A 27,530-nucleotide genomic window follows, 5' to 3' on the forward strand; every position below is an offset into this window, starting at 1 on the left:
AGTTAAGTCTTTAAAATATCAAAACAATTGTGGAATTTTTGTTTAGAGTTTATTTTAAATTACAGTGCATTTACTTTTAAGGTAAAAATAGCTTTTTTGATGGCATGAGTTAAACATAAAAAATGTAGGCATTTACCATAAATCACATTGTTTATACTATCATTTTCAGGAATATTAAGGTAGGTTAAGATCCCAACAACCCCAAATAAAAGTTTTTACTAAACTAAAAATATTTTAGACAAACTCTTGAGGGTTTTGATTTCTGGAAATCAGTAATTTAACACTGCTTTATTACACTACTGTAGAGAGTAATCAACCTTAAAGGTAATGAAAATAATTTTTACTTCTTAAAAAGTATTTTTATTATAGCATTTTATGTGTTTTTGTCCTCACCTAATGAGGGAAAATGTTGATATGTGTAATTCTACTTAAAGGTAATTAGAAATGTCGAGGGATCTATTTAATTTGGGAGTATTTTTTCTTTAATACGGATCTAGACTGTGGCAATGAAATTCTTTAACTTCTGTGTTTACTGATCATTTTGACATAATTAAAAGGTTACAGTTATACTGTGGCAGATAAACAAAAAGGATCTTCATTTGAAAATGTGGTTTTTGAAAATTGTTGTAGTAAGATTTAGCTTTATAGAATGAAGGTTTTTTCTCTTGCTACTATGAACTGGAAATGGCTTTCTTATTGCTGATAGAATAGAAAATACCTGAAGTTACTTTATAGACCAGAATTATCTTGATAGAAAGTATTCTGAGTTATGAAAACATAGAATGTCTCTTGGTATATTGTTTAAATGCATTTTATGAAGAAAAGGTTAAAAGTTATTGATTCCTTTTCTAAATTAAAAATTTAAACTTAAAACTAAAATTTTAATTTAAAACTACCAAGGTCAATTAGGTGCTCTATACCAGCATTGTCCAATAGAAATATGTGGGCCCCATACGTAATTTAAAAATAGTTTTTAAAAAGTAGATTTAATTTTAGTAATACATTTTACATAACCAAATATATCTGGAATTTTTTTATGTTATCCGTACAACACTTAATGAATTATTTTTACATTCTTTAAAAATACTGAGTATTTTTTAAATTTTTTTTTTTTTTTTTAAGATTTTATTTACTTGTCGGAGAGAGAGAGTGCAAGCAGGGGGAGCAACAGGCAGAGGGAGAAGCTTGCTTCCCACTGAGCAAGGAGCCCAGTGCAGGACTCAATCTCAGGACCCTGGGATTATGACCTGAGCTGAAGGCAGATACTTAAACGACTGAGCCACCCAGGCATCCCTGAGTGGGTTTTTTTTTTTTTTTAATACTGAGTCTTTAATATCTGGTTTGTATTTTACATTTACAGTATAAGGCAGTTTGAATTGACCACTTCTCAGGTGGTCAGAGTGGGATGTTACTATATTATGTGAGTTCTGTAACAACATTTCTGTTGTAGTGTGTTGTTCAATCCTATTTGTCATCTGAAACAAGAGGGAGCAAACTTTTAAACATGATGTGAAAGATTCAAAAGTGGTGATGTCTGTATAGTTCAGTAGACACTGGTGATCATGCCACTATGTTTGAGAACATTGGAATTGAAAACTGGTAGTTGTGAGCTATCAGCTCTTAAGAGTTTTTGTTTGGGCATACAGATTTCTTGAAGGAGTGTGTTGTGGGTTCCTAAGACCATCCTCGGGCTTGGTGATTTGCTAGGAGGACACAGAAATCAGAGAAAAGCAGAGAAAAAACTCATGATTATGATTTGTTACAGTGAAAAGATACAGATTAAAATCATCAAAGAGAAAGTGTGTGTAGAATGGAGTCCAAGAGAAACCAGGTGGAAGGTTTTAGTTATCCTCTCCTAGTGGAGTTATGGACAATGCTTCCTTTTCCCAGCTACCTTGTATGACAACATGTGCAAAGCGTTGTCAACCAGGGAAGCTTACCTGAGTCTTGGTGTCCAGGGTTTTCACGGAGGATCAGTTACAGAGGCATGGGAGTACCCATATAACTATCTTAGCTATTCTGTCTCTACCAGCTTCCCTTATCCTTCCTCTCTTCCAAGGTCCATCTGATAGTGTGGCTCAAATCCCAGGCATACAAAAACAGACATTTAGCATAATTTACATTGTTAACATTAATCACCTGGTGTGGCCCAAGATCTTAGACAAACAGAGACTTACTAGGTAGGATATTCCAAGAGCTTGAAGTTATTTCTCAGGAATCTGCCACAGTTAAGTCTTTTCTTTGAAATGTGCAGAGTTTGAGCTCCCTCCCCCCCAACCCTGCACCAAGCTTGTAGAGTTACCCCTTTATTGCACAGGGTAATTTGAACCCTTACAAAGGAGAGTGTCTCTAGTATAAATTCTTACAGTGACAGAGGGTAGATGAGATTGGCCATAGCTCAATTTACGTTAAATATCTAATATGTTTTCAAGAAATGGCATGGATTACTAACAAGGTAGAACTATATAAGGGCTGAGAAGTAAAGAGTCTAGCACGTAGGATAGCCCTACAGTAACAGGTTTCTTAGTTGGAATCAACTCTTACATTTTACTGACTGCCTCCTATAAATTCACCTTGCTTGGTGAAATACATATGTATTTCATATGAAATACATCTATTTTTTATTAAAAATTTAATTGGAGTATAGTTGACACACAATGTTACATTAGTTTCATGTGTACAATGTAGTGATTCAGCATCTATGATATGTTATGCTCACTACAAGTGTAGCTACCATCTGTCATCATACAGCCTTATTCCATGACTGGAAACCTGTATCTTCTACTTTCCTTCACCCATTTTGCACCCCCCCCCCGCCACCATTCCCTCTGGTAACCATCTATTTGTTCTCTGTATTTGTAGGTCTGATTCTGCTTTTTGTATGTTTATTCGTTTTTTAGAGTCCACATATAAGTGAAGTTAAATAGTATTTGTCTTTTTCTGACTTATTCCACTTAGCATAATACCCTCTAACTCTGTCCATTGTTGTTGCAAATGGAAAGATTACATCCTTTTTTCTGGCTATGTAATATTCCATACCACATCTTCTTTATCCATTCATCTATTGATGGACACTTAGGCTGCTTCCAAATCTTGGGTACTGTAAGTAATACACTGTACACCAAAAAAGAATAAAATACCTAGGGTTAAACTTAACCAAGGAAGCAAAAAACCTGTACTCAGAAAACTATAAAACATGGAAGACAACACAAATGGAGAGATATTCCATACTCATCCATTAGAAGAGTTACTGTTGTTAAAACGTCCATACTACCCAGAGTAGTCTACAGATTCAGTGCAATCCCTATCCAAATACCAACACCATTTTTTTTTAATAGAACTAGAACAAATAATTCTAAAACTTGTATGGCACCACAAAAGACCCTGAATAGTGAAAGCTGTCTTCAAGAAAGAAGGGCAAAGCTGGAGGTATCACAATTCCAGATTTAAAGATCTACTGCAAAGCTGTAATAATCAAGACAGTATGTGATATTGTCTCTTTTAATCCACACCTAAACCTCCATTTCTGCCTGTGATAGAGCAACCTGTGTTATACTAAATACCCTGCAGAGAACTATTTGACATGTAGGGAAAAAATGAGTTTGAAGGCATTGTAGAGCGTTGAAGTTAGTCACGTCTTGAGGAGTCAAGATTCAGGAGAGAAGGGAGGTAGACATATTCCGTGCTGGTTTCCCTCTTGAAGCATTTTCTAACTCTTTAAGTTGTTTTGGATAAGACAGTGAAAGCTTATAGCAACTGAGCTATGAGCAAAAGCAATTGAGGAAGTTGAGTGGAGCTTTCAGTAGTTTGTTGTTGTTGTTGTTGTTAGTGGAGCTTTCAGTAGTTTGTTGTTGTTTTGTTGTTCTAGCCCTAAGTTTGTAGCTGGAATCCTTTGCAGGGGAGACTTACCATAAGACTGGGAACAAATCAGAGGTAGGGCAGTCTTAATGGTGTTTGAAACCCAGTCTCATGCCAGCTCAGTTCTTGATTGGATTGAGGTGATCTCCTACTCTGACTGCTTGCTAGAAAAAAATTAAATCATCTCTGGAAGAAGGTAACATAATCTAGAGCCTCTACACTTTTTCATACGTGTTTTCAGTAATCATTACATACAGTGTGTAACATAATTAAAAATTATAGGCATACACAGAGCCAACAGAGAGAAATCAACAATAGAAATAGGTTATGCAGACTCTGGGTTACAGACAAGAGCTTTAGAATACTTATAATTAAGGTATTCATGAAAATAGATTGCAAGGTGGAGAATTTCACTAGAGAACGGAAATCTATAGGAAAGAATCAAAAGAAATTATAGAACTGAAAAATACAGTAACTATAGATGGTTTTAACTGTTGATTAGACACAGCTAAAAAGAGGATTAGTCAACTGGAAAATAACTTAGTAGAACATAGTACCATGGATTTGTCCTTTTCTAAGGAGGAGGGGTTTTTCAGTATCTCACTGAAAAATATCTGTTGTTTTAGAGCTTAAGGATAAAAAGAGTCCTCATTAGAGTGTAGTTACAACTTTTGCTATTTTAACATGTATGGTTTTTATATTTTTGTTATAGGTCTTTTTTTTAAATAAGTACGTAAAAAGTAGGTAAAATATAATGTTACTTACAAATTTCTACGTAGTACCCTTCCCTCAGCCTTTGAACCAACACAGCTTATTTACATAATACTTTATGCAGAGTTTACTTCTTCAGCATACTTATGTAGACCTTGGAATGAGAAAATAAGCAAAATACTTAGAGATTCAAAGTAGACACCTAGAGCTGGATGGTAAAACATGTATTTTAGCATAGGGGAGTTACAAGGGTCTTACTTTTAGTTGGGCTAATGGTTATAATATGTTTGTAATCTGGTAAAGTTGCTCATCCCAAGTAAATAGTAAATTAGAAAAGAAGTTGCAAGTAAATTATTGAGGAATTTGTTTTGGCAGCAAACAATTTGTTTGATTTTATTTGCAACTCTACTATGAATCATACCATTGCTATATGTACCACTAAGAAAAAAGAGGCTGTCAATTATATTTTGACATCCCATTAATTATAAGCTACATCCTAATTTCAGAGAGGTTAAAATGTGGAGGGAAAGGTGATCCTAGTTTTAAATCTGAGTTCTATCACTTACTGTTCATTTGACTTCGGTTAGGGAACTTCTTTGAAGCTGTTAGTTTATTTGTGAAAATTGGATAGTATAGCTGCTATAGATAGTCTACTCTTTAGAGTTAAGAAGACTAAATGAATTAATTGATACGAAAATGTAGTATGGGGTACGCATTTAATACTATGAATTTGGCTTTCATTTCTTCCTTCTAAAACTTGGCAATGTTAGGATAACAGGAAGAGGTTCCTAACAGCTGACCAAGGGAAAAGAAACAAAATGAAAATGCAGTATATTGGTTAAATAAGAACTTAAAAAAGAAAATGCCTGTTGGAGCTATTTAATAAAGTGTCAAACATCATTCTTTAGTCTCTCTCCAGCCCCCTTCACGTCTCCTATCCCCCCATTTATATATAAACATCACTGACTGCTTCCAATGTGATGATTGATATTTATAATGATGGGACCTATGCATCAAAATAGTGTTGATATTTTTGACTATATTGGTTTTTAAAAAGCACATTTTAGGAAAACTTCTAATCCATCTAAATTCAGTTGTGATGCTGCAAACCTCCATTTTTATTTAGTTTTGTAGAATTCCTGCTCTGCTGATGATACTGAATAAATATAGCATTAATCAAAGTGACTGGATTTTGAAGGGGTTGGATTTTGTGATGTTTGGTGGACATGAGAATTCCTTTTTTTATATTCCTATTTTGAAGATTCCCAATAAACTCAGAATGACATTTTTCTTGAGCTTTAAAATATTTAGGACTTTAATTTTGTGTTAATTTGTTCTGTTCTTTTAGGATTTTTCAAGTCACATTCAGTTGATAGGATGAAAAAATTTAAGAGAAGGCTCTCCCTCACTCTTCGGGGAAGCCAGACTATTGATGAATCATTGTCTGAATTGGCAGAACAAATGACTATTGAAGAAAACAGCAGCAAGGATAATGGTAAGTATTTGGGGGTGGGGGAGGGAAGGAGAGATGCTTCCCCCTTTTAATTACTTTATACATTGAGTGTGAATTTACTTTTTTGATAAGTTCCTAATAGCTTCCTTTTGTTTATTTCTTTGTCTTGTCCTCTGATTCTTAGGAAACAGAAGAGTATGTTACTTTTGCTTACTTATTGGAATGTTTCACTCTTACTCCAGGAGTGTTACTGTACCTGGTCTCTAACCCTTATGGATTCCCCTATCCCGTTTATCTTTTTATTTTTTATTGTCTCTTAAATAAGAATACCTTATATAATATTATCCTAGTTGTCAAATAACTGCTTTTAAGTTAAGTTAGTACAGCTTAAAAGTGTAGTAAGCTTGTGAAATTCCTGTTTGAGGCTTCATCATAGTTTCATAACATTATATATGCATATGGACTATAGATGACAAGGTTCATGACATGAGTGAATCTTACTCTTTCCTTATTTTATATTTACTGCAGAATCCATAATATTGAGAGCACTTAATAGTAGATAGACATACAACATTTCACATGTTTGACAGTTCTTTTTACAATGTAAAGAAGCAGTACACAGATACAGATATAAAATGAAAAGAGCTTGTTAAATTGAATGGATTAAAATATAAAATCCTGCTGAAATTTATGTAAGAAACCTACATATTCAAAACTGAAATAACCCTAGGGATGTCATAATATTAACCAGGAAGAAGTTACAGGAATGCCTGCCAGTATGTCATGAAGTACACATTCTCTTGCAAGCCTTCCTTGCTGTACCTGAAATTCTTTTGTTAGAAATTTGTGGCAGTGGCTGAAAACATGAATACCCCTACCCACTTCTGCTGAATGCAAATGTCTTTGTTGTGAGAGAGGGAAAGTTATAATGTAAAGGGCTCTGGACTTTAAAAGTCATGGATTAGAATTTGGGATACACTAACATACTTACACCCTTATTAGTTATATGACTCTGAGTAAGTAATTTATCTTACTCAAGCTTCAGTTTATCTCTTTTCTCAGAAGGATCATTATTTACTCAAGTTTATCTGGCTAGTTGTAATAGGGGAAAGGAGGCAGAGATGAATTCAGTAGAAAATTTAAAAAATAATAATTTGGATATACCTTATATGTAGGAGGGGGACACATTTTGCATTTGGGTCAAAACTCAAAGACAGTTTTATGTCTTTTTTTCTTCATGCCAGGAGCAAAATCCTTAATTCTCTCTCAAACCCCCTTTGAATTCTTGATATTTTAAAAATGTTAAGCCCTGTGTATGGGGGCGGGGGGGGTGTGTGCAGAAGGAGAGGGAGAGAGAGAATCCCAAGCAGGCTCCACGCCCCGTGTGGAGGCCAATGTGCGGCTCAGTCTCTCAACCCTGAGATCATGACCTGAGCTGAAATCAAGAGTTGGATGCCTAACCCAACTGAGCCACCCAGGCACCCCAATAAATGTCTTAATAGTATTTTAGACATATCACAGAAAGTTAAGATATTTCAGGATCTTGTCTAAGTAGTTAACCTTATTCTAATGAGCAGATATATTAAAATTACTGAATTTGATGAGGGGAATAGGTGAAAATTTAAATATGAGGGAGAAAATAGATCACAGTTATACTAAAAAAAACAAAAATAATGTTATATTTTATATATACTATTTGGGGCTTTCAACTGTAGCTACAACAAAAATTACTTTTTTTGACAACTGAAATTCTTCAGCTAAGAAAGAAAACTGCATCTTTACGTTATTAGGAAGTATAAGAAGACAAACAACAGAATGCCACTTCTCATGATTATTTAGAATCTGAAGAAACCTTAAAAGGCAAAGATTGAAATGTTGTAGTTTTCCAGATATTCCAGTTTCTTTTCTTCACTACTCAGTCTGTGCACTGGGTCAGTTTATTATGTTGTTGAGTCAACAAGCCTAGTTGATGGATATTGTGAGACTTTGTCGTACTCCCAGGTTTTTTCCTTTCTCCTGATGATCTGATACAGGATAGCAGTGACAGTTTTTTTTTTTTTACAAGAGTGGATGACATACAGGAGGTTGTAAGTAGTGCTAACTCCTACAAATAGCAAAGTTCCATGAGAGGATGAGGTTGAAAGAACAGACTGTGGATGTATGTAGGGTCTGATTAGGATCAGATATTAATAGTTTTATACAAGCAGGATTAGGAGTAGGGAATGACGAAGAGTACAGGGTGGGCTGAGAAATTGCATGTTCCTGCTCAGAGTAGTTCACATAATAAGAAGATCCAAATGAAAAGATGCATAAAATCATAGTGATTGCCATGTTGTTAAAAATCATTGGGAAGTCTTACTTTGAACTAACTACTTTGTGGAATAAGAAAGATCTGCTGTTTTTCATATAGATTTCCATTACTTTAAAAAATATTAGCCATTTTGAAGTTCTGGTTTTAGTGGCATTAAGTACATTCACATTGTTGTGCAGCCATCACATTGTCACCATCTATCCCCAGAACTTTTTCATCATTCCGAACTTAAACTCTATACCCATTAAATAATAGCTCTCCGTTCTCCCCTCCCTTCAGTCCCTGGTATTAGTCCCCAGCTATTCTACTTTCTGTCTCTGTGAATTTGCCTATTCAAGGTACCTCATACAGGTGGAATCATACAATGTTTGTCCTTTTGTGTCTGACTTCTTTCACTTAGCATAATGTCTTAAAAGTTTCCATTTTTAAAAATGCAGTATGTTATCTTCTTGAATTTCCCAGTTGATTGCTGTCATACTCTTGAAATGTTGGGGTATTTTATGATTCATGGACCCCATTCTCTTTTTTGTACACTCTCCTTGGGCTGACGTTATTCAGTCCTATGATTTCAGCTACTGTGTATATGCTGGCTGCTTCTAAATCTGTATTTCTAGTCAGGATTTTTGTCTGGATCTCTAGATTCATATCCAAATATTAGTTGACTTCTCCACATAGATGTTTAATAAGAGTCGAACTTATTATTACCAAACCAGAATTCTTGATTTCCTTCCCCCCAGATCTGCTTCTTTTCCAACTTCCCTCACTTAACCTAAACCGCTTAAAACAAAAAACCCAGGAATTATCCTTGATTTTTCTCTCTCTGCTGTTCTGTTTGCCCCTTCTCCCCTCTTCTGCCATTCTAGTTTCCTGTGTATTTGCTATGTAAATTTTTAATTTTGATAAAATTGATAATATTGAACATATTGATAATATTGAACATATTGATATGTTTCCAGCTATTGTCCTTTTACATATTATTTATTTTTAACAGAGGCTCTGTTGTAGCTTTAAAATTTTTCTTTAGATAGGTGTTTTTAATACAGGTCCTCACTAAAAGCTGGATGGGAGAGTATGTATGAAAGTAATTTTGCAGCCATGTCTGCTAGCCATTTGGTTCCGTCTTTATAATATATCCTAAATTTGCCTACTTCTCTCCATTCTAGTCCAGGCTACCATCATTTGTTGCTTAGGATACTATAATAGTCTCTTCCTTCTGTTTCCCCCCTGTTGATTCCCTCTCATCTCTTGTCCAACAGCAATAAGAGTGATGTTTAAAAATTTTTTTAATTTTTAATAATTATTGATTCAAAGGAAGTTGCAAACATATTACCTAGAGGTCCCTTGTGCCCTTCTCTCAGTTCCCTCCCTCAGTTACATCTTTCTTAACTACAGACCGTTATCAAACCCAGGAAGTTAACACTGGAATAAAGTGTGCGTATAGTTTTGTGTCATTTTATCACATGTAGATTCGTATAACCACCACTGCAATCAGGGTAAGGAGGTATTCCATTACCAGAAAGAGATCCCTTTCGTGCTACCTCTTTATAGTTATTCCACCTCTTATCTCCCAACATCCCTCACCCCTCAGAGTGATATTTTTAAAACATGAATGAGATCATATTACTACCATAAGCTGATTACTATCAAAGCTACCATAACTGATTCCAATCTCAGAATAAAATTTGAACTTTTTTTTTTTTTTTTAAGATTGTATTTATTTATTTGACTTAGAACAGCCAGCGAGAGAGGGAACACAAGCAGGGGGAGTGGGAGAGGAAGAAGCAGGCTCCCAGCGGAGGAGCCTGATGCGGGGCTCGATCCCAGAACGCCGGGATCACACCCTGAGCCGAAGGCAGACAATGACTGAGCCACCCAGGCACCCTTAAAATTTGAACTTTTACAGTTACATACAAACATGGTTGTCTTTCTGACCTCACTAAATAACATATATATATAGTACAGCTATACTTGCCTTCTTTGTGTTCCTCTAACACAGTGTTTTCATAGTTTGATCCCTGGCCCAGCAACATCAGCATCACCTGAGAATTTGTTAGAGATGCAAATTTTAGATTCCATGTCAGATCTACTGAGTCAGGACGTCTGGGGGTAGGGCCCAGCAATCTTGTATTTTAACAAGTCCCTGAAGTTGATACTGAAACATGCTGAAGTTTGAGGACCACTGCTCTGGCAAGTCAAACTCCTGCCACATGTCGACTTCTACAGTAGCTTTACCCTCTCTCTGGAGTATTTTTTAACTCACCATCACCTATCTTCCCAAGATTGGCTCTTTCTTATATTTATATCTCTGTGAAAAATACTTCTACAGAGAGAACTTTTCTCAGTATCCAGTGTAAAATAGCTACTGCATTATTTTCTGTCATCTCTCTTTTGCATATTGCCTATCGCTATCTGATGTTTTTCTTATTCATTAGTTTCTTATTTGTTTCCCCTCCATAAGATCTTATAATCTTAGAGAGTAGTACCTTGCTTGTTGTGTGCACCTGTTGATGTCCAGGACCTGGAATAGTAGGCACGCAATAAATAAATGTTCTCTGAATAAAATGTTTTTATGATCTTTTTTTCTCTTATGTTCCTCAAGACTGTAAAGCTCTAATCCCCAGGATAACTTTACAGAGCAACTGAAACATGTTGTCTATAGGCAGAATATTTCTGTATTTTATTATGATTCCAGATACGAAATATTATAACCTAGAAAATTTTTTCTTGTATCCTACACTGTTTGACTAATTTTTGCATTTGTTCCAGAAACCCCTTCCCCATTCATTAGTAAATCATTGGTTATATTTCTAGGCTTAAGTTAAGATCCCCCAAATCCATGATCAGGCAGCTACTGCCAAGGAATGTACAGGCCATGGGATGCCTTGGACAGATGTTATCTATTACTAGTTAGGTACTTTTCCTTTTTCCAGTCTGGTGTTGTAGCCAAATTAGATAATTTGGGCTCTATCTGAGCCCTGAGGACCCTTTGGCCCATTCTCCTTTTCCCATCTTCTTTTATGCAGCCATTATCAGTAGGGTTGCAGGCTACGTGGTGGTCTTGTTCTTGGTGTCTGATAAACCTTTACAGGTAGAGGAAATACCCACATCCAGAGATATTCTTACTCCTGATTATCAGCTACAAAAGAAGAGCTCGCTCCATTTTAGAGGAGAAAAGATATTCAGAGAAGCCCAGTTCGTTTTAAAATTCCATAGCTACTACCAGTAAAACATAATTCTAATACAAAAGACTAATTATTTGTCATAGAAGACTTTATCATGTCTTTAATCTATTTCAGAGCTCTTCTTTAGAGGTGGAAAGGAATCTTGAGATTCCTCATAAGCATTATGAAACAGGATTTCTCCCATTTATAATTAAATAACTTTTAAATATTACATATTTTTTAAATGTTTCTGGTTGTTTCTAAGTCTGTGATTTCTTTTAAAAAAACTTCTTTATGTTAAAAGTCCCAAATTTTGGGTAATAAATTTCAGAACCTCTATATTGATCTATGCTTAAGTACTTCTGTGTTTATCCATTAACCTGACATACCTTTTGAATGTCTAGCAAATAGGGATATAAATTCCTTCAGGCCAGGACCACGTGTTTTATATTCTGTAGCATGCCTAATTACATGGCATATATGAGGCAGTTAATAAGTGTAGGAGTAGTTTGGAAACAAGCTTGGGATATATTAAAATAAGCAAATGGATAAAATCTGTGGGCTATTTTAGTAGTTTTGAGATGGCTAACCAATTTTGGTTATAGAAGAAGTGGATACTTAAGTGATTAGACCAATTTCAAATATTAAAATATTTTCTGTAAGCATTTTTTCATGGAAATTATTTTAATTCTGGTTCTTTTTATAGATAGCCAAAGAATTCTTAAATGTTACTGATCTCATAAACCTTTTGTTTTGTTTTCTGTTTTGCTTTCTCAATCCTTCTCATGTGATCCTGGATCTTGGGCTGTTAATGGAATGATTTTGGAAACTGTGAACCACAGAGCCTATTGTGAAGAATGGCAGGCCTCCAACCTCTCACAGTATGCATTCCTTCCTCCACCAGTACACAGGGTCCTTCAAGAAGCCCCCATTGCGGAGACCACATAGTGTTATTGGAGGAAGCCTTGGATCCTTCATGGCAATGCCCAGAAATGGAAGCAGATTAGGTAATTTAACAGTCTTTTTTTTTTTTTTTTTAACTTTCTGATTGTAGGCCATGTACGTAGCTATTGTTACAGTTGTATGGAAGTCATCCATCCTTCATTATCTAATTTTTTTTTTTTTTTTTTTTGTAAAATAAGAATCAAGTTGAAAATAACAGATATAGCAGAAAGATGGAAGGCTCTAGAGAGGTACAGGTGTTGACACCACAGAGCAGTAATATTTGAAAACCCGTCCACCAACAAGAAAACAAACCCCCTAGGAGGTGGACGCAAGATTTCAAGATGAATGGCATCTCAAGATGGTGCTTAATTTAGGGTCTTACCATAGTAACTCAAGATTATCACCATACGATAGCCCAGTGCAATGATTTGTATACGTGATTGTCACCTGAGTTGCTATTCTTATGTCACTATATCATTCTAAATATTTAGGAAAAAAACATACCTGCAAGTTTCTGTTTATTTCTCTGGTATTTTTTGCTAGCATCTTACTATCATGTTTTGATTTTTAAAATCATTTTAAGCATAATAATTTTATAGTCTTGTGACATATTTACTGAAGTTTCTGAGGGCTTTATTTTATTTCTTGCTTTATCTGCTTCCTTTGCCATGGCAGGTTATTTCCTCATGTGTTTTGTTAATTTGGGGAGTATGAGCTTATCTATAATGGGGTTTTACCTATGGGGACGTGTACGTAGCCTTTATCCCTATAGATGTAACCCTATGGAATGGTGTGCTGGAGTTGGCTCACATTGGTCATGAGAGATGATTGTTAAATTTTCAGGAATTTTGCAAGCTGGTTGTTAAATATAGCCTTTATTAAAATTTTAATGTTAAAAACCTGTAATTAAGCTAATTAAAAACAAAGGTAATGAATCCTTAAAAGTCATTATTTCCAAATTATTTTACCACAGTTTACTATTACCTCTGCTTTTGGGTTATTTCTGTTGTATCTGTATAGTCAGAATTTTATGTGATGTACATTTCTTCCCAATTACATGCTCAGTGATGGTCATGTTGTAGCTTGAAGTTGGCCATGGAGGGAATATTTACCTCACAGAAACTGGAAAACACTTCAGATCAGGACTTGATTTATTGTTTTGTTGTCTAGACTGGGGCTTGGCATACTTTTCTGCAAAGGTCCAGATTGGAAATTTTTCAGGTTTTGTGGGCCACCTATGGTCTCTGTTGCATATTCTTCTTTTAAAAATAACTCTTTAAAGATGCAGAACATATTTTTAGCTTAGGAACTGTACAAAAACAGGTCACATTTGCTGATCTTTGGTCTGAATTTTAAAGTAATATTGAAAAATGTTAGTGATGCAGATTAAAAGTGTGTTGTATCTGTAGCTTTTATAGTTGTGAATGGTATAAAACTGAGCCATCTGAGAAGTAAATATTCTTCCAGTACTCAAAAACTATTACCTGATTCAGCAAAGAAGTTGCTCACACCAGTGACAAATGAGTGAAGTTTTGACATAAACCTTCATTGTTTCACTTTTGTCTTATTAACGGAAATGAAAATACTGATACTCATGTTGGAACTACACTTGTTCGTTAGTGACATGAATAATTTCTTGGTTGAGTCAGATGGTACTCAAGTATTTATTCATAGTCTATGATTTATATGCTCCTCTGTAGTCCCTGTGCAGTAGAACAGATTTAAGTCTGCCCTTTATAGTACTTTGAGAGTCTCCTGTCTTTAGGAAACTCTCACTTGCATGTTTGACACCGGGCGCTTCCTCTGTTATCCCAGTGTGGCAGCTAAACTCAAGCACCTTCTTACCAAGATCAGCAACCCCTATCCGAGAGAGTAACAGAGTCAATTTATACATAAAAGCTTTTGGCTCTCAGTTCTCTTTGTTTCCTTGGTATTATGCACATATTCTTGCAAACTCGGCTATACATTTAAATTTTATTACATTTTATTCAACATTTCCTTGAGGAAGGAAGGTTTTCAGATTTTGCTGGAAATTGAAGGCATGGTTAAATTATCTTTAATATTTTGAAAGTGTGACAGAAAAGAATACTTGGCCTTAGATGTGTTATATACCATCGGATTAGGAATCAGTTACCAATACATTGATTTTTTATTGCCAAGTTAATTTTTTGTTCAGATCCTGGTAAAAAATTTCTCCAGAAATCTTTATGTAATTGAAGTATATTCTTAAATTATATATCAGTCTATTAAAAACTATCATATTTGCAACTGCTCATCAGTGTAAGAATTTTCTCAATGTGTTATCAAGGGGTGCCTGGGTGGTTTAGGTTGTTAAGCATCTGACTGTTGATTTCAGCTCAGGTCATGATCTCAGGGTTGTGAGATTGAGCCCCCTGTTGGTCTCCGTGCTGGGCATGGAGTCTGCCTAAGATTCTCCCTCTCCCTCTTCTGCATTCCACTCATGCACATGCACTGTCTTTCTCTAAAAAATAAATGTGTTACCAAGACAAAAACCAAAAATATAGGAATTTTAAGATTGATTTGATAAGATCCTTGAGTTCAGTTTTTTGTTAAACAGTTCTCATTTTCATAAGCAAATATTCATTAAAAATACAAATTTGTAACTATAAAATACTATTTTGTTTTACATATTGGTATTTCATATACCATTTCATTTGAAAGAAGAGGTGCAGTTATCTAGTGCATTCTTTGATTTTTAGTTCCTGTTCAATTTGTTGGATTATTTGTTGAGCACCTTCTAAACACCAGGCACTTTTGTTCAGTTTGGGGAATATAAAAGTGAATAAGCTAAATCTTGCCCCCAAGGGTCTCATAACTTGGTATAAAATCATCTGAAACCAAAAAATGCACTTCAGTGCAGTGGATGTGGTAGATGTGGGCACAATAGTCATCTGTGTCTGAGAGTAGAAAAGATATCACTGAGTGATGACAAATGAGCATAGTTTTGAAAAACAAGTATGAGTTCACCAAATTGGTAAATTGGGGAAAGGCATCTTTTATGGATAAAAGAGGGGGGGAAGTGTGTTGTGTTAAAACACTGTAGCATGAAACAATATAATACTTTTTGGGGAATGAATAACTGTATAAAGAGAACCAGTGGTAAGAGATATATTTGATATCTGGCATTTGTTTGTTTCTGTTGTGCAACTCTTGCTAGATGAATTACAGGATGATTGACAAATGCAAATATAGAGCAGGTATTATACAAGTATATAAATTTGTTTTTAATATTCTCAGATGGAATTAATCTTCCTCTTCTCCCATTTAACTTTTATTGTTAATAATAAAGGGAAAAAAAAGTTTGGTGGTCACAAACTTTTTTCTGTAGTTAAATAGATATTCAGTGAGTAATTTTTTTATTATTTTTAACGCTGTGGAGAGGGGAAGCTGCGTTAGTGACTTTTAAAACTTTTTTTTTTTTTTTTAAGAATATTCGAAGAAGTAGATCATTTGGCTGTAGACCCAGTGGCACATTATTTTACAGAAAAAAGAATAAAAGGCAAAAGACCAGGTTTCTATTTTAGCTCTGCCTCTAAGCTGTGTAACCTTTGAAAAATCATTTAACCTTACAAAGTCTCAGTTCCCAGATCTGGAAATTGAGAGAACTGACTAAATAATTCTCATATTATTTCCAGTCTGTAATTTTATTGTTCAGCCCTTGACAATAACTTGGATGTTAATTGTTTTCATAGTTTTTCATAATCTCAGAGTGTGAATGGTTTCTCACTACTGTTTCAAGACATCTGAGTTGCATTTTGATCTATTAGCTACACAGAGCAACCAGAATGTAAAAAACTTTATGCTATGATTTTTATGTGTTGGCTGTCTATATCTTATTTGTAGTGATAATAAATTGTGATATAGTAAGGTGTGGTGCATCTCTTTGAAGATAAATGATGTTTCATTTCATGATACAGATATTGTTCATGAAAATCTAAAAATGGGATCAGATGGTGAGAGTGACCAAGCTTCTGGGACATCATCTGATGAAGTACAGTCACCTACAGGCGTTTGTCTTAGGAATCGTATACATAGACGGATCTCAATGGAGGTAACCAAATGCTTGCGTATGTGTGTATGGATACATGTATACATCAAACTGTAAATGACCATTTGAAAATTTTCATGAAGGCAAATGACATTGTAAGAAAATTGTTTCTTTGCATTAGTAAAGAATCTTGTGATTATTTCCTTTTTTCTGATTACTATCCCAAGGCAAGTATACATTAATTATATTTAACATTCTGCAAAACACATGTAGGGTCTCTGTAAGGGAAATGTGAATTTTCAAAAATACTGGAAACTCAGAATGATACTTTAGCAAAGTTTTCTTTTCAGAAAATATGATTTTAATTATATTTTTGAGGTCCATCCAGATACTTAATATTTTATTTTATAAATATTTCAGATTTCAAAATGTATACATAAAATAAGCACCAGGTTTTTTTGTTTGTTTTTGCTTTCTATTATAAATATGGGTATCATTTCCTTTATGGCTTATTATACCTACTAATTTTTTGTCTTCACGTAAAAGAATTAATAGCTCATGTATAACCTTGAGATTGAAGTTGATTATGAATGTTATTTCAGTATATACTGTAGATTAAAATAGTTTTCTCCAAAACAATTGAACATATTTTGAATTAAGAATACTGGTTTTTTGGTGGCTTTTTTTTTTTTCTTGATGCTTTTGAGTTGAGATTACAGTACTTTGGGTGTCTGTCCCATTGGTTGATTGCATTTTCATTGATAATTGCTTCTTAATCAGTTAGAAAACAGTATCAGTTTTCTAAATGATAAATTAATATTTTCAACTCTTGAGATCAACTTGATATCTGTTCATATCGCTATAAACTATATGTTTTTCTTCATCATATATATATATATATAGATATAGATATAGCCATATCTATAATATATAATTTTATCATGTTTAAAAATTTTTTTACTATTAGGATTTTTATCTGAACTTTCTCACTCTTCCATTGAGCTGTATTTATTTTTTGCCCCAAAGGTGACAGTCCCTTGATGATATTCTTTTGTATATTATAATAGCTGAAAAGACTTGTTTCTTAACATCCGCCACATCTTGCATACACATATGTATTCTTTCTTAGAATGTTTTTGGATATTACTTTCTGTGTGTTCTTCTAGATAAGTTTTAAATATTTTGTTCCAATAATAATGTTGTTGTGATCTGTTTGGGATTATGTAAAATGTAAAACTAATATGGGAGAACCATTATCTTTTCATTATTTAGTCTTACCATTTGGGAATATGGTATATATTTCTGTACTTGAGTCATATATCTCTCAGTAAACATTTACGTAGTTCCTATACATCTCAATTTTGTTTCATGGTTTGGTTACTATTATAGATAGTAGCGTTTTATTTTTTATAGGATTTATGTTTCTTGGTGTGACAATATAGGCAAGATTCCCTTTTAAGTTTCTCTCAGTTCACTTTTATAATTAAATGGAATAGAAATGCCCCCCTGCCCCCATTTTTTTTTAAAGCCACACTTGTATCCCTGGAATAAATCCCACTTAATTCAGGTGAATGATATTTATATATATATTTAAATTAAGTAAGCCTTTGCCCAATATGGGGCTTGAACTCATGACCCTAGGATCAAGAGTTGTGTACCCTACCAACTGGGCTAATACCACCCCTGATATTTTTCATGTATGATCCAGTTTACTAATGTTTTGTGGAGGATTTTTGCATCTGTGTTAGAGATATTGGCCTGTAGTTCTCTCTCTCTCTCTCTCTCTCTCTCTTTTTTTTTTTTTTTTTTTTGTGTGTGTGTGTGGTGTCTTTATCTGGTTTTGGTATCAGGGTAATGCTGGCCTCATAGAATGAATTCAGGAGCTTTCTTCCCTCTTCTCTTTTTTGGAATAGTTTGAGGAGAATAGGTATTAACTCTTCTTTAAATTTTTGGTGGGATTCATTTGTGAAACTGCCTCATCCTGGGCTTTTGTTTGTTGGGAGTTTTTTGATAACTGATTCAATTTCATTGCTGGTAATTGGTCTTTTCAGAGTTTCTATTTCTTCCTGATTCAGTTTTGGGAGGTTGTTATATGTTTCTAGGAATTTATCCATTTCTTCTAGGTTGTCTAGTTTGTTAGCTTATAATTTTTCATAATAGTCTCTTATAATCCTTCGCTTTTCTGTGGTGTCAGTTGTTATTTCTCATCTTTCCTTTGTGATTTTGAGTCCTCTCTCTCTCTCTCTCTTTTTTTTTTTTTGGTGAGTCTGGCTAATGGTTTATCAATTTTGTCGATCTTTTTTTAAAGATTAATTTATTTGAGAGAGAGAGAGAATGCACGTGCACACACGGGAGGGGCAGAGAGAGGAGAGGATCTCAGGCAGTCTCCGGCTGAGGATGGACCCTACACCAGGCTTGTTCTCTTGATCCTGAGATCATGACCCTAGCCAAAATCAAGAGTTGGGTGCTTGGCCAACTGAGCCACCCAGGCACCCCAATTTTGTTGATCTTTTCAACAAACTAGCTCCTAGTTTCATTGATCTGTTCTTTTTTTTTTTTGGTCTCTATTTCATTTATTTCTACTCTAATCTTTATCATTTCCTTCCTTCTAGGTTTGGGCATTGTTCCTTTTCTAGCTTCTTTAGGTGTAAAGTTAGGTTGTTTAGTTGAGATTTTTGTTGCTTTTTACTTCTTTCCGTTGATGCAGCAATAATAAAAGATTTCAGTTATCTCACTATGTTGCATACAAATCCTTACAAGATCTGCTTGATTAGTTATTGAACTGGTCACATTTTGTGGTGCTCTTTGCATCTTCCTACATGGTATAATGTCTGAGTAAATTAAAGGACTTGGAAATAACTGGGTTGCAGAGTACCATTTCTGTAGAACCATGTTGTATACTTTTGCTTACAGTAAATGTGTTTGCATTCAGATATTATATATAATCAACATGGGTAACTTTGAAACTGTAATAAATTTATGGTTACTTATCATTAATAAATAATGTAATAGAGCCCATGAATTCAAATGTGAAATGTTCTTGTCTCTTCTATATGTGATTACCTACAAATACCTTTTTTTTCCTTTTGTTTTTTTTTTTAAGGATTTAAATAAGCGGTTATCACTGCCAGCAGATATCAGAATACCTGATGGATATCTTGAAAAATTGCAGATAAACAGTCCACCATTTGATCAACCAATGAGCCGAAGGTCTCGTAGAGCTTCCTTAGTAAGTTTTCAGTCTCTTGTATATATGCCATCAAATCTGTTTGTTTGATTTTTCTGGGTGTAAACATTTTTCATTAATTTTTATATTTACTTTTTGAATAACTGAATTTTATTACATTGCTTTTTGGATTTATTGTTTTTTAGTTCTTAAGGGTTTAAAGATGCATATTGGAATACAATTTAAACTATATTCTGTTTTATTTTTTGGAAAAATTTTATTGATCTATGCTAGAAGTACAGAATATGTATTAAACATATACATGTATACTAGGGATACAGAAAAGTACATAAATCATAATTGTATAGTTCTTAAGGGTTTAAAGATGCATATTGGAATACAATTTAAACTATATTCTGTTTTATTTTTTGGAAAAATTTCATTGATCTATGCTAGAAGTACAGAATATGTATTAAATATATACATGTATACTAGGGATATGGAAAAGTACATAAATCATAATTGTATAGCTCAGTGTATTTTTGCAAAGTTAACATACGTGTGTAACCAGTACCCAAATTAATAAAAGAAAATTCCCCAAATCCCAGGAACCCCCTCCTGCCATCTTTCTGTTCATTTCCTACTCCCACTTCCTCAACTGTAGCCACATCCCTGCTTTCTAATGCCAAAGATTGGGTTTACCTATGTTTCCCATTGTTTTGTTTATAAAGTGCTTGTAGTATATTTTAGTATCTCAAAAGACTTTTTAAAATCTTCATTTACATTCACATTCTTATTTTAGAGATGCTTTTGTTATTTCTGATGATTCATATTTTAACTTCTGAACTTTATGACCGTATAAATTATTAAAATACTTTTATATAAATATATAAAAATGTGTATTCAAGTTTATATTATACAATATGCATGGAAGAATAGAGTATGTATTCTTTTTTTGGCTGACCTCTTTTGCTGAATGTTATGCTCATGTTTCATCTAGTTTGTTGCGTATATAGTTCATTTGTTCTTATTGTTGCATGGTATTCCATTGTATACTATCCAGTCTCCTGTTGATGGACATTTAAATATTTGGGTTGTTTTTAGTTTTTGGTTATTACCAAATAGTGGTTCTGTCATTCTTGTACATGTATTTGGTTAATACATGTAAGCATTTCTATTACATACATACCTAGGAGGGGAACTGCTTTATCTGATTTATGTGCATATGTTCAGCTTTCCTAAACACTGTCAAAAGAGTTTCCGAAGTGGCCTTACCAATTTACGCTCACATCAGTATTTGCCAGTTCTGTTTGTTCTCCTTTGCCAATTTTTGATATTGTCACTTTTTAAAAAGATTTTTAACGTTTCTGGTGTGTAGTATTACCTTATTGTTTTATTTGCATTTTTCTGATGACTAAGCTGAATACCTTTTTAATGTTTATTGGCCATTTAGATATACCTTCTTTTATGATTTAACTGCTGAAGTCTGTTGTCTCTTTTTCTTTGGGTTTTCTGCCTTTTTCTTATTGATTTATGGAAATTCTTATACATTCTGCATAAAGAAACTGTGACTCATATGTCTTGCAAATATCTTCTCCTAGCATATAGCAATTGACCCTTGCAATTGCATTAAGCACTGCTGATTGAAAGGTCAGCTTTCCCTGTTGCAATGTCAACTTTGACATAAGTTCAGGTGATTGTATATGTAAGGATCTCTTTTGGTTGGTTATAGTCCTATAGTAGAGATACATATAAAGTGCTGTGGGAGAACAGAAGAGATAGCAAGTAAAATGACTGCATATCACAGCTTACAGAGGAGATCATGCTTGAGCTGGCTCTAGAAGGATGGGTAGGAACTTGTCAGGTTGACGATGGGTAGAAGGGTGTTCCAAGCAGAGGAAACTTGATGTACGAATACCCACAAGTATGAATGTAGGTATGTTGGGGGAAATTATAACTGATATGAAGGATGAATGTGGAATAAGATTAAAGAATAGGGCTTGAAAGAATAGGATAAATCCAGACCGTAAAAAGCTTTGGCTATCAGGCCAAGCAAGGAGTCTGAACTTCATTCATCCCATGTAATGGACCTCAGAGGTATTGACTTAAACAAGGGCTGATGTAATCACATTTTTGTTTCATAACGGTGGCTTTAGGAAAAGTGTAAATGAATTAGAAGGAGAGAAAGACCAGAGGCAGGAAGATGGATTAGGAATTTATCCAAATTTTTCGATGATGTGGCATTCATGTGGAAATGGGAAGTGGAACCCAGATTCCCAGGACCATATAGAGATAAAATAGTCAGGACCTCTGGTACTCAGCTGAACTTTGTGTCTGAAGAAGGAGCAGTTGATGAGGATTCCTGGATTGCTAGCAGTTGTTATTCTCCTTATTATATTCTCCATATTATATCATGGAATTTTTTTTTAAAAGATTTTATTTATTTATTTGACAGAGATAGAGACAGCAGTGAGAGAGGGAACACAAGCAGGGGGAGTGGGAGAGGAAGAAGCAGGCTCATAGCGGAGGAGCCTGATGTGGGGCTCGATCCCATAACGCCTGGATCACGCCCTGAGCCGAAGGCAGATGCTTAACCGCTGTGCCACCCAGGCGCCCCCATGGAATGTTTTTTATCCACCAAAAACTTCTGTTTGGTTACGTATTCTAAAGAATAAAATTACCTTATGCTGTATATAACATGAGCACATTGTTATTTGGCATTCATCAGTATATAATAAAGTAAAAGTATAGTGCCAACTGGATTTTGGTATATAGGTTAATGATCATCATTCTTTTGCATCACTGCCTAAGACATTTTTATTTAAATAGCTTTGGTACTTGATTATCTGGTTGAAAGTGTTTTTTGGCTATTGATTTTTATCAAAGATTAGTACTTAGGATAAATTTTGGAGTTATTTAATGTTCAGATTGGGACTAAAGGTATGATTTAATCACCATGTAATTCTTAAAGCTGTCCTTTATGAGCTTTTTCAGTCTACATGAAATTAAGGAAAACAGTGCCCTCTAATGAATGTTGAGTGATGGAGTTTTTGTTGTGGTTGAGTATTCCTACTCATCTTCCTTGGTTTTTGTTCTAAAGTGGTTTATGGATATCAGATTAATTATGCCAGCTGTGTTTTGGTTTCTGCTAATGCACCCTTTTCATTAATTATCTACCTTGCTAAACTAAACCATGTGGTTTCTTTTGAAGTATATTAGAAAATTATTCTTCACTACCCTGGGTTTATGTATGAAGGGGAAGGGAATGGATGGAAAGGAGATGGGAAAAGAAATACCTTCTTCACATGTGTTAGAGCTCATGTTTCCATGGATAATATAGTCCTTTTTTTTTTTTTTCAAGATTTATTTATGTATTTTAGAGAGCACATACAAGTGGGAGGAGGGGCAGAGGGAGAGAATCTCAAGCAGATGCTATGCTGTGCACAGAGCCCAATGCAGAGCACAATCCCACAACCCCGAAAGCATGACCTGAGCCAAAATTTAGAGTCAGATGCTTAACCAACTGAGCCACCCAGCACCCCTGCATACTATATTCTTTATCTAAAAACAAAATATATTTTCAAGATAAAATATAAAATTTTAACCTTGTCTTTCTAAAAGTCTGAAACTTTATATTTTTGCATATTCAGTAGCAATGTATAGCAAATAGAATAGTAAAAATAACATAAATCCTTTGCGTAGGAATTAAGAAACAAATCACAATTTCTGATGAAGAGAGACCTACAGTAAGGCTAATTGGTTCTTCTTTAAATTTATGATCATCATCATCAACCTAAAATGAATCTTCAGTATTGCTTGGCTACCCTATATTGTCTTTCTCTAGTTAACCCTTCCCCTCTCACTCTGTGCAGATGATCTCTCTTCCTACATGATAAAGAAGAGAGAAGCCATTAACCAGAAACCCCCTTTTTTTCCTTTCCTTTTCTTTTTTTTAGATTTTATTTGACAGAGAGGCAGTGAGGGGTGGAACACAAGCAGGGGGAGTGGAAGAGGGAGAAGCAGGCTTCCCGCTGAGCATGGAGCCTGATGCGATGCGGGGCTCAATCCCTGAACGCTGGGATCATGACCTGAGCCAAAGGCAGACATTTAACCAACTGAGCCACCCAGGCACACCCTCTTTCCTTCTTTTAATATTGAGGAATAGTCTTTCTTCCTATCTCATCTCCTCAGTATGCTTTAGAATATTTTTGTCATCTTTGGACACGCATATGTACTCAGTCTCTCTTAACTGAATTCTTCCTATGTTTATATAAATAAACTTTTTATTTTAGAATAGTTTTAGATTTATAGAAAAGTTTAAAAGATAATATAAAGAGTTCCCATGCACATGTCCAGTTACTACTACTGTTAACATTTTACATTACTTTAGTATGTCACAACTAAGGAAATCAGCATTTTGTATGTTACTGCTATTCTACACTTTATTCAGATTTCCTTAGTTTTCTATTAGTGTCCTTTTTTTGTCCCAGGATCCCTTCTAGGATATCACATTACATTTAGTTGTTCTATCTCATGTTAAAGATACTGGTTATTGGATTAGTGAAGTGCTATTTAATATTCATTTATGGTTGATTAGAAGTGAGATGTTCTAACTCTTAATGTATTTAGTTACGTATTAGATTAGTGGAAAGCCCACATGGCAATAGTCAGGATTCATTAGAGCATAGATTCACTTAGAATGATGGCATACCCACTGGAATTTTTGTGAAAATATTAAGTGTAGCTCTAAGAGATTGAAAGTCTATATATGAAAATTTATTGATTTATATTGAAATTCTGGGTTTTACACATTTACAGATTTATATTGATTTATATTGAATTTATAATTTATTATATTTATAAATATATATTTATAATAAATATTGATTTATATTGAAATTCTGGGTTTTACACATTTACAGAATCCGCTTGTTCCTAACAATGGGTTGGATTCCTCATTTATGGCTTGAGCAATATATATCATATGTAGTCCTTTCTTATTTCTAAGAGTAGGCAAAAAAGTAGTGTATCAAGTCCTGATGTCTCTTAGAAATAGTAAATATATCATGGAGTGTGGAAGTGTAGCTCAAAGTCCACTCATAATTTAATTTACCTTTGGTATATTATGTACAGAATTAAGATAGTATCATACTGATGGTAACAGCAATTTTTGGAAGACAAAATTTGCAAGTAGAATAAAGGTTCTCAATCTCTTCTCTGCCCCAGACATTTCTGTCAGTAACAGTAACTCCATAATTCTCACAAGAAGGGAAATGGATGTTTGAAAAAAATCTCCCTTTGTCCCCTGTGTTTCTTATATATGCATTCGCTTTTAGGATGGCATCTGTAGAACTTTTGCACATACTTCATTTGTTTTTAAGCTCAGACTGCGTTGTTAGCATGTTAATACCTCTTAAGGATGGCACTTTTGTGATGAGCACTAGGTGTTATATGTAAGTGATGAATCTCTAATTTCTCCTAAAACCAATATTACACTGTATGTTAACTAACCAGAATTTAAATAAAAACTTGGGGGAAAAAATCTTTACAACTATGATACAGTGATTATGTTGGCAGAGCCAAAGTAATCCAGAAATCTCCCGTAATGCCCAATACCACTTACAGGTTACATTTAGTTATAGAAAGGCTATTATAAATTATAATTTATTTTGTTTTTTTTTTTTTTTGATGGGAAATGATAGTTTATTCCCAAGTAACTATATATACTTGAAGTCAGAGAGCACAGCAGTCATACAGAGAGAATCTAGACAGGGCCATGGTGCTAATTATAACAGTTGCTAACATTTATCAACGGTGTTCTCTGTATTGGGTAATGTGCAAACCCTTTACAGCCATAATTCCCAGTAAATAACTTGACCAAGGTCAGTAGTCTAGTAAGGGTCCTGAGCTAAGATACAAAACTACATCTCTCTGATTCTAAAAGCTATGCACTCATTCTACTTACTAGAAGTCTTATAAGTGTCAGGTTCCTAGTACACCTTTAAAAATTACTGAGAATCCCAAAGCGCTTATGTTTATGTGGGTTACATCTATTAATGTTTATTATGTTAGGAATGAAAGATGAGAAATTGAAAGATATTTTACATGTTAAATCATTTCAAAATAAGAAAATTAAACGTACTACATGTTAACATGAATGAAAATTTTGTGAAAATGTCTTTATTTTCCAAAACAAACAAAAAATAGTGAGAAAAATCACATTGTTTTACATCTTTGCAAATGTCTGGCCTTTATTTTTTCTTTCTTTCTTTCTTTCTTTCTTTCTTTCTTTCTTTCTTTCTTTCTTTCTTTCTTTCTCTTCCTTCCTTCCTTCCTTCCTTCCTTGCTTTTTTTTTTATTCTTAACTTTTTTTTGTTGTTATTCTTATGATATGTTAGTCACCATACAGTACATCATTAGTTTTTGATGTAGTGTGGGCATGTATTGTATGGAACACCGGGTGTTATATGCAAATAAATGTCTGGCTTAGTGGAAGACAGATATGCCCAGATGTGCTTCTGGATCCAATCTTTTGCTTTTTTTTTTTGGTTGAGGTATACAAAGAAAATACGGTTTCACACCAATATGTAATAACAAAAGGGAAGAGTTTTTTTTTTTTTAACATTTCTAGATAATTATAAATATTTTCTTGGATACTAGATCATACTCTACTTGGCACATTACTATAGTTGCCCTGTGATCTCTGAAATTAAATCAGTAAGTTCAATGTAACCTCTTATACCAAAATCCACTGCTCTATTTTTCATTTTGATGAATCTTTTAACCATAAATGCTTTTAAAAATATCATTCAATGGTAATTTGGAAAATACTAGTCCAATGAATTATTCAGATCTTCCAAATGTTGGAATGTTTCTTTGTATAATATTTAAAAACACATTTTAAAATATTATTACAAATAACATTAGAAAAGTCTGCAAATGTTAAGAAGCTATCATGCTCATGATGATGGTTTTCAATTTTCTAAAATTCTAATTTTCACTTGAAAGCTCAATTTCCTATATTGACATATGCTATCTATTGTTTTCCATCACTGGCAAGAAGATACATGTCCCTCGCAATTCTGACTAGCATGTCTCTCAGCCATTTTTTTTTCATGTAAAAGTGGTATTCCATGAAAATAGTGAATAACCCAGCTCATAATTCAAATAATCATACGAGGGCTTTTCCAGAGGAAAGTATCATACTTCAACATGTAGCAGAAGTATTTATATTTTGGGTTTTATTTAAGATTTTATTTATTTGACAGAGAGCATGAGCAGGGGGAGGGACAGAAGGAGAAGCAGACTCCCCACTGAGCAAGGAGCCGACATGGGGCTCTATCCCAAGACCCTGGAATCATGACGTGAGCTAAAGGCAGATGCCCAACCGACTGGAGCCACCCAGGCATCCCTATTTTGGATTTTAAAAAAGTTTTCATGTGCTTATGCTGTAAGAGTCATCTGAATAGGAATTTGATTGGGGCTGCCAAAAAAGCCAGGTATTCTCTTGGAGCAATGAAGTAAAAAATTATCTTCATTTGTTTGGAAAATAGAATTAAGGAGATTTTTGTATATTTTTTTTAAATATAAAGTTGGGGCACCTAGGTGGCTCAGTTGGTTAAGCATCTGACTCTTAATTTTGTCTCAGGTCATGATTTCAAGATTGTGGGATTGAGCTCCAAGTCCTGCTCTGCACTCAGCAGGGAGTCTGCTTGAGATCCTCTCCCTCGCCCTCTGCCCCTCCACCTGCTGGAATTCTCTGTCTCTCTTTCACAAATAAATAAATCTTTAAAAAAATAAAATATAAAGCTTGTTGTTGGATCCTTAAGCTATTTCTGTTTTTATAAAACTTTTAAGACATTGTAAAATAATCTAATGATGGAACTCAGTCTAGACAGTGAACTAACAAAAGCAGG

General features: G+C 34.2%; 1 protein-coding gene across 2 annotated transcripts in view; it reads left to right on the forward strand.

Moving 5' to 3' along the window:
• CDK17 (cyclin dependent kinase 17) overlaps nucleotides 1-27,530 on the forward strand; it is a 115,768-nt gene that overhangs the window by 62,934 nt on the left and 25,304 nt on the right. For both annotated transcript variants that reach the window (XM_045780139.2, XM_087868841.1), the window contains exons 2-5: nucleotides 5,918-6,064; nucleotides 12,337-12,501; nucleotides 16,378-16,511; nucleotides 19,552-19,677. In XM_045780139.2, the coding sequence (XP_045636095.2) occupies nucleotides 5,947-6,064; nucleotides 12,337-12,501; nucleotides 16,378-16,511; nucleotides 19,552-19,677 (543 nt within the window). In that variant the 5' untranslated portion in view covers nucleotides 5,918-5,946. The remainder of the gene's footprint in view (nucleotides 1-5,917; nucleotides 6,065-12,336; nucleotides 12,502-16,377; nucleotides 16,512-19,551; nucleotides 19,678-27,530) is intronic.

Source organism: Ursus americanus, chromosome 17 (genome assembly GCF_024610735.1).
Source record: "Ursus americanus isolate L20-20 chromosome 17, mUrsAme1.1.p, whole genome shotgun sequence".
Classification (NCBI taxonomy): domain Eukaryota; kingdom Metazoa; phylum Chordata; class Mammalia; order Carnivora; family Ursidae; genus Ursus; species Ursus americanus.